Here is a 12,871-nt window from a genome sequence, read left to right as displayed (position 1 = left end):
CTAACAGGATCAAGGTGAGATATTAGTAATTGTTCTACTGCTTTTCTCAGAACACTTAGGCCCATATTGCAATTTATGATGGATAGCTAACTCTAACAAGCAATCTTTTTTTTTTTTTAAGATTTTATTTATTTACTTAAGAGAAAAAGCACGAGCAGGGGGTGAGGAGGGGCAGAAGGAGAAGGAGAAGCAGACTCCTCACTGAGCAGGGAGCCAGGCGTGAGACTTGATCCCAGTACCCTGAAATCATAACCTGAGCTGAAGGCAGGTGCTTAACTGACTGAGCCACCCAGGCACCCAAGCAATCTTTTTTAAATGAAGAAAATTTCTTTTTAGCCACACAAATTATCATAAGCCTTGGACTTTACTAAACTTCCATTATCTGTTTGGTTTTTTGTTTTTTGTTTTTTTTTTTTTTTAATCTCATCTCAGTGTGGGCAAAGTAAGAATTATGTTTCACCTGTGTATGACTCCAGAGGGAATGGCAATAACTCCCCCCTCCTCTTTTTGTACATTCCCTTCTCTTTTCTCTGCTGTTCTCTTTTGGCTTATTTTCATTTCTTTTCTCTCCATATTCTTTACTTCAGTCCTCTTTTCTGTTACCCTCTTTTTCATTTGTGTATTTGTATGAATGTATGTTGACATAAGAAAGGCTCACTCCACAATCCTCAACTCTCATAGCCTATTGAGATCTAGAATGCTAACTAAGCTTCCTTCTATGCATCTAACAGAAACAAATAGAGAAAAGATGGAAATTATGGTTAATCTTTATTTGTTCTCTTCATATGTTTTTGTTAGGTTGAATCATATGAAGTCATCACTATTGTTTTGGTCAACAGAAATAAATTGAATTTAATACTTTCCTAAGCATCCTGCAATCCAAAAGTAAGATTTGGGAAACTGATTGGATGAGAGCCCTGAGCAGGAGAATTAGATATCCCAGAGGTTCTTGCTTCACCAGGTAGATAAGTGCTGTCATGGTGCTAATACCATTAACCCAAATGGAAAAAATTGTGAAATACACAATTGTTTTTGTTTTTAAGGGGACTGCTTGGTGGGAGAGGAGGGAAGCATAAATAATCACTTTTGTTTTGGGGTGTAGTGGGATACATTCAAGGAGAAATGGCCAGTAGACAGTTGGAAATACAGATTTGTAAATAGATGAGATCATTGCCATATAGGTGGTATTCAAAAACATGAATGTGAAGTTACCCTTTGAGAGTGTATATAGTGTGGGAAGAAAAGAGAACCTGTGGCTTCTTTTCAGGATTGGAAGTGGATCATGCAAAGAAAACTGAGATAAGGACTATACATAGAAGAAAAAGTATTTATCATCTTGGAATGATTCATTAGTATGTAAAATTAAGATTTAACCACATAGCCTCAGAAGGTTATATTTCAAATATGACTCACTTGCATATTAATGTGTTCAAACATAAACTAGAGGTTTTCATGTTTCCCCATAAGAGATTAAATTATTTTACTGTATCTCTGGATGAATATACACTCTAATTTGAGATTATTGTGAGATATACCTACCTTACCTCTAATATTTTCTTTCTTTCTTTCTTTCTTTCTTTCTTTCTTTCTTTCTTTCTTTCTTTCTTTTTCTTTCTTTCTTTCTTTCTTTCTTTCTTTCTTTCTTTCTTTCTCTTTCTTTCTTTTTATTTCTTTCTTTTTCTTTCTTTTCTTTCTTTCTTTCTTTCTTTCTTTCTTTCTTTCTTTCTTTCTTTTTCTTTCTCTTTCCATCCATCCATCCATCCATTCTTTAGTTCTTTCTTGAAGAACTGTATTGCATTTGGACAGTATATCAAATGGATAACCACTGTGATTGGTCTTGAAGTGTTAAGTTTGCAGTAGCATTCACTCTGGGGCCCACTCTGCCTGGCCCATCAATCTCTAAAATCCTTTGAATTAAAGGCATGCAGGGGACTGTTCCAATGTGAAACAGACTCTCCAGGCAATGTAGTAGAGGGAAGGAGTACTACTATCCTGCTTGAATATATGAACATAGTCCTACAAATTACTATTAGCTTGAAAGCCATGTTAAACTCAATTAAAATTCTCATCAACCTGATCTTTCATATGCAAAAATCAAAATGAAGAAGTAGGAAAAATTATTTATGACCTCATGTTAACTCTTTGAATATTTCAAGAATGGACAATTGTTTTTATCTGAGACTTTAAAACAATTTCTTCCTTGGAGTGTATAAGAAGTATACTCTTAAGTAAATACACATTTGAGGAATATTTGAATACCTTGTAGTTAAAAATTATGTTAAATATTTTTCTTTACAAATATAAAATCTTCCTCTATATTTCCTTTTTATGCCTTAAAGTATTGTTAAAGAATGCCATTATTTTACTAATTTCCGTGAGGAGAGCTCTCCATGTAAACACATGACACATGCAATATCTTTTTAGATTTATTCTGTTTCTCCTAGAATTCTTGAACTCTTAATCCAAGAAACTTGAATCAATTATTCATTCATTTATTCAACAACTATTTGTTGATAACAGATAAACAAGAAAAATACGTTTAACAGTAAAATAGAGTTTTTCAAGAATATTGAGTGAAAGGAGCAAATGCCAAGAAGATACATACAAATGCAATGTCATTTTATAAATTCATAGTTGTGTCTGTAATGTTTCTAAAATAAAAAAACAAGCAACTTTGGTAGAATGTTAACATCTGTTAAATCTAAGTATCTGAGTGTCTATATTTGGGTGTCATACTTTTTTCTAAACTTTGTGTATTTGAAATATTTTATAATTAAGCATTTAAAAATTTTTTAAATTGATAAAACCAGCAATATGGTAGGAAGTGACAGGGATACTTTAGATTGGTTGACTAGAGAGGATCTTTCCAGGTAGGTGACACTGAGGTCTGAATAACAGTACCTAGAACCAAACCCTACCTCCCCATGTGGTATTAGTAGTATTAGCAGTGGTAATACTGATAATTTTTACATAATATCTGTTGAATATATATTTTATATGCCAGGTATTGTGGTGAACACATTATTTCAGTTTATCCTTTTTTTTTTTTTTTTAGGATTTTTTTTTTTAAAGATTTTATTTATTTATTTGAGAGAGGGAGAGTTTGCAAGAGAGGAGCCCAGGGTGAGAGGGAGAAGTAGGCTGACCAGGGAGCCTGATGCAGGAATGGATCCCACGACCCTGAAATCATGACCTGAGCCAAAGGCAGATGCTTAACTACCTGAGCCACGCAGGTCCCCCACAGTTCATCCTTCTACCAGCTCTTGAGTTGTACTCATTTCTTCTTTTATTTTTTTTAAAGATTTTATTTATTTATTTATTTATTTATTTATTTATTTATTTATTTATGAGAGAGAGAGAGAGAGAGAGCATGTGCTCACATGAACAAAGGAAGGGGCAGAGGGAGAAGCAAGCTTCCTGCTCCATCTTAGGACCCTGGTATGGGGGATCCCTGGGTGGCCCAGCGTTTTGGTGCCTGCCTTTGGCCCAGGGTGTGATCCTGGAGACCCGGGATCGAATCCCACATCGGGCTCCCGGTGCATGGAGCCTGCTTCTCCCTCTGCCTGTGTCTCTGCCTCTCTCTCTCTCTCTCTCTCTCTCTCTCTCTCTGTGACTATCATAAGTAAATGAAAATTAAAAAAAAAAATTTAAAAAAATAGGACCCTGGTATGATCATGACCTGAGCCCAAAGCAGATGCTTAACCAACTCAGCCACCCAGGTGCCCCCATGTCTTTTTTTAAAGATGAAAAGATAGACACTTAAAAAGCTAACACTAAAGTAGCAGGGGTAAAAAACATTTTATCTTGAGAATGGAAATGTGAATTTCTGAGGCAGGCTAGATTATTCATTGGTAAAAGCAATTTTAACTCACAAAAAAATGAAGAGAAAGTAATCTAGGCAGAGAAACAGCTATTGCTACAGTCCTGAGGCAAAAGCAAGCATGACATGTTCAAGGAAAAAGGACATTTTAGCCTGTGCTGTTGAATTATGCTACCATAACATAAACGGTAAATGGTCATTTACTCCCTGAATACTTATGTTGAAGAAGGCTCATCACTTTCAGGCTTAATCTTATTCTTACACAGAGGTTTTTGTTTGTTTGTTTGTTTGTTTGTTTTTTGATACATGGCTTACAGACTAATGGGGTCATATTAAAAGGACATAGAAGCTGGCTTGGAGGGTTTCTCAGTGGCCAGGTTGGGGACAGTTTGAGCACCAATAAGAACTATGAAGTGATGGGGATATAATATACAGGCTTTAAAAATCATAATGTCTTAGTGAAACTCAGAGAAAAAGGAAGACGCTCTTCTTTATAGAAGAATGCCAGATAAGGTAGAAAGAATGATAGAATTAGAAAATGACTGTTTAGCAAATCCCAATGTAATTGTTGATTCAAGCAGAGATAATCCATGGATGCTAAAATTTTTGGATGAAAGATTGTTAGAGGATAAGATATATTCATACAGTTTCATGATTACTTACTAACTATAAAGGAGGAATATACCTTTATTATTTTTCTAAGATTTTAATTATTTATTCACAAGAGACACAGAAAGAGAGGCAAGAGATATAGGCAATAGGGAGAAGCAGGCTCCCTGCGGGGAGTCGGATGTGGGACTTCATCCCAGACTCCAGGATCATGACCTGAGCCAAAGGTAGATACTCTCACCACTGAGCCACCCAGGTGCCTCAAGAAGGAATATACCTTTAAAATGGAGAGATATGTCAGTTATTGCCTTAACCAAGTGAACAGACTTGGCATTATGTGTTTCCTTGATGCCATGCAGTAAGTTCCCAGCATCATCTACACAGTATCCCTGGCCAGAATTTTTAAACTGGAATCTAATCATGAGGAAACAATTAGAAAAATCCAGAATGTGGACAGTTTATGAGACAACTAGACTGGACTTTTCAAAGACTCAGTGTCATGAAAACAAAAGATTGGAAGGTGCTCTATGCCAAAGTATTTAGAAATAAAGTGATTTTTTTTTTTTGCAATTAACTTTCAAATAGTTCATAAAAATTATATATATATGTTTATATAGATAGAAAGCAAATCGTAGTTGGGGAATCTAGCAGGTAAAAGGTTATGTGTTGGGATGGCTGGGTGGCTCAGTGGTTGAGTGTCTGCCTTCTGCTCAGGATGTGATCCCGGGTTCCTGGGATCGAATCCCACTTCGAGCTCTCTGCGGGGAGCGTGCCTCTCCCTCTGCCTATATCTCTGCCTCTGTATGTCTCTCATGAATAAATGAATAAATCTTTAAAGAAAAAAAAGGTTACGTGTGTGTGTGTTTGTACTATTCTTTCAACTTACAGGCTTTTAAGTATTCAGAATTATAAGTTGAAGAGGTTACTTAATTCTGTTTTGAACCCAAATCCAACTCTTTAATATTTTTGCCCATTGATTATTAAATCAATTATGTGCTGTTTGAAGCCATTTTGATAGATCCAAATCCACCCCTACCCTTGTGGTGTTAGTGGTATTGATAGTGATGATACTGATAATTTTTATATAACATCTGTTGAATGTGTATTTTATATGGCAGGCATTGTGCTGAATACGTCATTTCAATTGATTCTTCTAACAACTCTTGAGTTGGTACTCTTATTTTTTTAAGATTTTATTTATTTTGAGAAAGACAGAGCTTTTTTTTTTTTTTTTTACGATTTTATTTATTTTGAGAAAGAGAAAGAGCAAGAGAGAGTGGACAAACGGGGAGGAGAGGGAGAAGGAGAAGCAGATGCCCTGCTAAGCAGGGAACCTGACAAGAGGCTCGATTCCAGGACCCCAGGATCATGACCTGAGCCAAAAGCAGATGCTTAACTGACTTAACCACTTAGGCACCCTTCATTTCTTCTTTTAAAGATGAAAAGACAGATGCTTAAAAAGCTATCACTAAAGCAACAACAAAAAAAGCATTTAATCTTAAAGTATGAAAAGGTGAATTTGTGAAGCAGGATAGACTATTCATTGATAAAAACAAAATAGGAAAGTTTGTGATAGTTACTAGGCATGCTTTTTTTTGGCCTTGAACTTGTTCTACATACAACCTACCATTAAGAAGTAATCTTTTTTTCTTTAAGATTTTATTTATTTATTCATAGAGACATAAAGAGAGAGAGGCAGAGACACAGGCAGAGGGAGAAGCAGGCCCCATGCAGGGAACCCGACTTTGGACTCGATCCCGGGTCCCCAGGATCACACCCCGGGCTGCAGGCGGCGCTAAACCGCTGTGCCACCAGGGCTGCCCAAGAAGTAATCTTTTAAGTTTGAACCCCACATGGGTTTTAGAGATTACTTAAAAATAAAATATTTTATTTTTAAAAGATTTTTTATTTATTTACTTGAGAGAGAGAGAGAAAAATATATATAAATGAGAGAGTGAGAAGAGAAAGAGCATGAGCAGGGAGGAGGGGCAGATGGAGAGGAAGTAGCAAACTCCCCACTGAGCAAGGAGCCTGACTGGGAGCTTGATTTCAAGATCCTGGGACCATGACCTGAGCCAAAGGCAGACACAACCAACTGAGCCACCCAGGTACCCCTTAAAAATAAAATATTTTAAAAAGAAAAAAAAAGAGGAAATCTAATGTAGTGGTGAAGAGCACAGTCCTTGAAGCCAGAATGCCTAGGTTCACATTCCAGCTCCATTTCATTTACAAACTACTGCTGCCTGAGAAGCACCTCTCCAGAATTTCATATTGGGAACCCTATTGTTTCCTATTATTGCTGTAACAGATTACTACAAACTTGATCGCTTGAAACAACACAAATTTATTATATTGAAATTCTGGGGGGTCAGAAGCCCAAAATAGGCCTCACTGTGTGAAAAATCAAGGTGTTAGCAGGGCTGCATTTCCATCTGGAGGCTCTAAATGGGCATGATTCTTTGCCTTTTCCAGTTTCTAGAGGCCACCCACTTATTGACCTTCTTCCCCCAAACCAACAATGTATTTTTCTGTACCTTTCTTCCATAATAAAATCTCCTTCTGACTCTCATCATGTCCTGCCTCCTACTCCTACTTTTAAGAACGCTGGTAATTACATTGGACCCACTCATATAGATAATCCAGAATAATATCCCTATTTTAAGATCAACTGATAAACACAACTCAACACAAAACCCAAATAATCCAATTAAAATGGGCAGAGGACCTGAATAGGCATTTTTGCAAAGAAGACATACTGATGGCCAACAGACACATGAAAAGATGCTCAGCATCCCTAATCATCAAGGAAATGCAAATCAAAACCACAATGAGGTATCCCCTTATACCTGTCAGAATGGCTAGAGTTAAAAAGACAGGAAATAACAAGTGTTGGTGAGGATATTGAGAAAAAAGAACCTTATTCACTATCCGTGGGAATGTAAATTGGTACAGATACTATAGAAAACAGTATGGAGGGATCCCTGGGTGGCGCAGCGGTTTGGCGCCTGCCTTTGGCCCAGGGCGCGATCCTGGAGACCCGGGATCGAGTCCCACGTCGGGCTTCCGGTGCATGGAGGCTGCTTCTCCTTCTGCCTGTGTCTCTGCCTCTCTCTCTTTCTCTCTCTCTCTCTGTGACTATCATAAATAAAAAAAAATTAAAAAAATTAAAAAAAAAAACAGTATGGAGGTTCCTTTAAAAAAATGTAGAATAGAAATACCATGTGATCCAATAATTCTACTACTGGGTATTTACCCAAAGAAAGTCAAAACAGTAATTCAAAAAGATATATGCACCCTTATGTTTGTTACAGCATTATTTATAATAACCAAGATGTAAACGCAACCCAAGCGTCCATTGATAAATAAATGGATAGAGAAGTGACACACATACACACAATGAAATATTGTTCAGCCACAAAGCAAGAAGGAGATCTTGTAAGTAATGACAACATGCATGGACCTAGAGGGTATTATACTAAGTGAAATAGGTCAGACAGAAAGCAAATACCATATGATACCATATGATTTCCTTTATGTGTGGAATTTTAAAAACAAAACAAAAAGCAGAAACAGACCTGTATATTCACAGAACAACCTGATGGTTGCCAGAGGGGAGGGATATAGAGGAGTGGGCAAAATGGATGGAAAGGAGTAGGAGATAGAGCTTCCACTTACAGAATGAGTAAGTGATGGAAGTAAAAAGTACAACATATAGTCAGTGGTATTGTAATAGTATTGTATGGTGACAGTAGATATACTTGTGGATAGTATAACACATAGACTTCTCAAATCGCTTATGCCGTATACATGAAACTAATGTAACATTGTATGTCAACTATATTTTAATAATAAAAAATATTTTTTAAAGATCAACTGATTAGCTACCTCAATTCCTCTTTGTCATGTAACATGACATTCACCGGTTCCAAAGATTAAGACATAAACATCTTTGGAAGACCATTTTTTCTGCATTCACATCTATGTTTAAATTCTAAAAGATGCATCAGGCAGCTAGGGCCAGAAGACGGATTGGCTTTATCATATGAGCTCACCAAATATTTACTGCAGGGAGATCCTGGCTAATGCTGAGAATTATGAATAGGACCAGTAATTGGGTTTAAGCTAAAAGGAACTACTAAGCAGTCTATATATGTGTTTTAAAATTCTCTTGGGGCACCTGGGTGGCTCAGTGGGCTGAGGTGTGATCCTGGAGACCCCGGGATCTAGCCCCGCGTCGGGCTCCTGATGTGGAGCCTGCTTCTCCCTCTGCCTGTGTCTCTGCCTCTCTCTCTCTCTATGTCTATCATGAATAAGTAAAACCTTTAAAAAATAAAAATAATAAAAATAAAATTCTCTTACTGGCATAAGTTATATACAGTAGATTCAGGATTCAAGAGTGATTGAATTTGAAGGAGGCAACTAAGTTTTAGTTTTATCATGGCAGGGAAAAATTAAAATATTAGAATAGATTTTATCTCTATTGTTTTGTGCCAGTCCTCAGAGAATGTACTTGACTTAATTGTAATGTTAGAGAAGCTCTGCATTTAATTTTAATTTTTGTATTTTTATTACAGATTTTTACTACGCTTGGATGCTCCTCCTGACATGGAGAAGATTGAGGAACGTTTTGCTAACCTGAACATTGTTAAACGTTCCTCAGGAACTAAAGAGCCTACTTATCTGCTTGGCATAGACACATCAAAAACTGTACAAGCAGAAAAAGAAAATTTGGTTGCTGTTTTATGTTCTAATGGATCTATCAGAATATATGACAAAGAAAGGTTATACATACTACGAGAATTTAGTGTATATCCTGGACTTCTTAATGGAGTCAAATTTGCAAATTCTTGTGACAGTATATATTCATCATGTACTGATGGCACCGTAAAATGTTGGGATGCTCGATTAGCCAGTGAAAAACCTATCCAGCTGTTCAAGGGTTACCCTTCCAATATTTTTATTAGTTTTGATATCAACTGTAATGATCATGTTATTTGTGCTGGTACAGAAAAAGTTGATGACGATGCATTGTTGGTATTTTGGGATGCAAGAATTAATTCTCAGGATTTGTCTACTACTAAAGACCCACTTGGAACATATTCAGACACACATAGTGATGATGTCACCCAAGTATGCTTCCATCCCAACAATCCCAACATGGTTGTCTCAGGTTCAACTGATGGCCTAGTAAATGTATTTGATATTAGTGTTGACAATGAAGAAGATGCACTGGTTACTACCTGTAACTCAGTTTCATCGGTGAGCTGTATTGGTTGGTCTGGAAAGGATTATAAACAGATTTACTGCATGACACATGATGAAGGATTTTGTTGGTGGGATCTTAATCATCTGGATACTGATGAACCAATTACATGTTTGAACATCCAGGATGTCAGAGAAGTAATTAATGTGAAAGAAGGTACTTTAGAATATTTAATTGGTGGCCTATATCATGAAAAAATGGACAAATTGTTTGTTGTTGGAGGAACAAACACAGGAACTATTCACTTAATGAGCTGCACTACATCAGGATTGATCCATGTGACCAGCCTTCACGGAGGGCATGCTGCTACAGTCCGTTCTTTCTCTTGGAATACGCAGGATGATTCTTTGCTAACCGGAGGAGAAGATGCACAGTTGTTACTTTGGAAACCTGGAGCAATAGAGAAGACATTTACGAAGAAAGATAGCATGAAAATAGCATCCTCTGTGTCCCAGCGAGTTCGAGTTCACAGTAATGATTCTTATAAGAGAAGGAAAAAGCAGTGATATGTTGTTGGGAGTTTACTTGAGAGGTTTTTATGTAGAGTTGCGAGTCATTATTTTTGTGTACTACCTGTGATAGATATGTTTAAAGCTTGTATGTAAAAACAAGCCAATTAGCAAACAGTCCTGGAAAAATGTTGAAAATGGTTTAATTCAGGTCTTCATGTATTCTAAAATTATTTTTTTAAAGCTGCCAGTTGAGTATATAATCAGTGAGTTGAAAGTAAAATTACATTCCTCATTTTTAAAACCCATCTGTTGAGTTAGTAAATGTTGGGTTTAAAGAAATAGCTTTGATAAGGACTTTTTAAAAGTAGATGGCTGGTATGACTTTAAAAAATCAGGTGGTTTGAGCTATGTTTTTTAAGTTTAGGTTTTTTTTTACATTTTAAATCATCTTCATTATTTATAAAACCAAATCAGACTGTTTTCTGTAGGAGCTCCCACTTGCTTAATACACATAGATTATGTTGGAGTATTTAAATGTAAATATACTAATGATTCTAAATAGAATTAAAATTTTTTTAGAAATAAAGTGATTTGCATCTATTTAAGAAAGATATATTTAGTATATATTTGCATCTATCTATCAATGGATAGATTTTTTTTTTCTTTTAGGTAGGCTCCATGCTGAGCTCAGCATGGAGCCCATGGTGGGGCTTGAAGTCACAACCCTGAGATCATGACCTAAGCTGAGATCAAGAGTCAGATGCTTAACGAATAAAGCCACCCAGGCATCCCTATTTGCATCAGTATTTTTAAACAGTTACATAGCAAGCAGGTGTTTCATTGATGAAAAAGAAATTATCTTACAAAATTCATTTTGAGACTCAAAGGGAATATACAAAAATGGAATTATTTATAATAGAATGACTTTTTATTTCAAAATATTCTACTATTTTGTGATAAAATTTTCTTTCATAGTGTTTCATCCGTAATCTTAAACTTAAGTGCCCATGGGGAGTGGAGGCAATGCAGGAGGTGCTGCTGGGGAAAGGAGAATACCATAATTTTAAGCTTGAATTTTTGTTTACTATTTTTTCATCTTTTTTAAAAATTTAGATTATTTACTTATTTATTTGAGAAAGAGAGAGAGAGCAGAGCAAGTAAGAACATGAGTAGGGGGAGAGAGGCAGAGAGAGAAGGAGAAGCAGGCTTCCTGCTTGGCTCAAGGTACATAATCCTTATTTGAGTCAGAGCTGGATCCCAGGACCCTGGGATCATGACCCAAGCCAAAGGCAGACACCCAACCGACTGAGACATCCAGGCACCACTCATCCTTACTTTTAAATATTTTCCCAAAGAATCTTAATTAAAAACTTGGTCACTCTTGGGGTACCTGGTGGCCCAGTCAGTTAGGCATCTGACTCTTGATTTTGTCTCAAGTTGTGCTCTCAGAGCTGTGAGATCAAGCCCCATGTTGCTCCGTGCTCAGAGTGGAGGCTGCTGTCCCTCTTCCTCTGTTCCTCCCCTCACTCAAGCAGTCTCTCTCTCTCTCTCTCTCTCTCTCTAAGTAAATAAAAATCTTTTTTTAAAAGTTGGTCATTCTAAAGATTTGGCATGTTTTTTGTTTTTAATTACAAGTAAAAATATCTTTATAGATAAGAATATTTATAAAGATATTTTAAAACATTTTTATCGGGATCCCTGGTTGGCGCAGCGGTTTGGCGCCTGCCTTTGGCCCAGGGCGCGATCCTGGAGACCCGGGATCGAATCCCACGTCGGGCTCCCGGTGCATGGAGCCTGCTTCTCCCTCTGCCTGTGTCTCTGCTTCTCTCTCTATCTCTCTGTGACTATCATAAATAAATAAAAATTAAAAAAAAAAATTATAAAACATTTTTATCTTTTGAACTAAAAATATTGTCATGAAAAATACAAATATTACTTTAGAACCTTTTACATTTCTCAGGGTGTCTGGGTCACTCACTCAGTTAAGTGTCTGCCTTCGGCTCAGGTAACGATCCCAGGGTCCTGGGATTGAACCTGAGTAAGGCTCCCTGCTCAGTAGGGACCTTTTATGAAGCTTTTACATTTCTCTTTAAATTTTAATTACTTATCTCTGAGACCATAGCACTGGGGGAAAATTGTATTCCATAGCACAATTCAACTTACATGGAGGTATGATCTAGCTTTGCTAAGTTCAGACAGAACAATAGTGAAGTCACTGTTAAACACCTTCAAAATACATGATTCTTTTTTATGAAGATTTATTTATATATTTTAGAAAGAGAGAGAGAATCTTGAGCAGACTCAATGCTGCACTGTGAGCCCAAGGCTGGGCTTATAATTGAGATCTCATAACTCTGAGATCCTGACCTGAGCCCAAATTTAGAGTTAGAGGCTTAACCAACTGAGTACCAAGGCACCCGTCAAAGTACATAATCCTTATTTGAAAAAATTCACTTGCTGTTCAAATCATAAGCCTGAGGGCAGCCCGCGTGGCTCAGCGGTTTAGCGCCGCCTTCAGCCCAGGGCCTGATCCTGGAGACCCGGGATTGAGTCCCACGTCCGGCTCCCTGCATGGGGCCTGCTTGTTCCTCTGCCTGTGTCTCTGCCTCTCTCTCTCTCTTTCTCTCTTTCTCTGTCTCTCATGAATAAATAGATAAAATCTTTAAAAAAAAACAACAAAACATAAGCCTGAGGTTAATTCTGGACTTTGTTCTTTTTTTCCTATCC

The 12,871-nt window shown here is 37.0% G+C and overlaps 1 protein-coding gene across 2 annotated transcripts in view; it reads left to right on the top strand.

Annotated features, from left to right (window-relative positions):
• Positions 1–12,021, top strand: part of WDR89 (WD repeat domain 89) — a 68,017-nt gene extending 55,996 nt beyond the window's left edge. For both annotated transcript variants that reach the window (XM_072762562.1, XM_026000542.2), the window contains one exon: positions 9,004–12,021. In XM_072762562.1, the coding sequence (XP_072618663.1) occupies positions 9,004–10,198 (1,195 nt within the window). In that variant the 3' untranslated portion in view covers positions 10,199–12,021. The remainder of the gene's footprint in view (positions 1–9,003) is intronic.
• The last annotated feature ends 850 nt before the right edge of the window (positions 12,022–12,871 follow it).

Source organism: Vulpes vulpes, chromosome 6, assembly GCF_048418805.1.
Source record: "Vulpes vulpes isolate BD-2025 chromosome 6, VulVul3, whole genome shotgun sequence".
Classification (NCBI taxonomy): Eukaryota; Metazoa; Chordata; class Mammalia; order Carnivora; family Canidae; genus Vulpes; species Vulpes vulpes.
The sequence above is the reverse complement of the archived record's forward strand: the minus strand, read 5'-3'. Positions and strand labels throughout refer to the sequence as shown.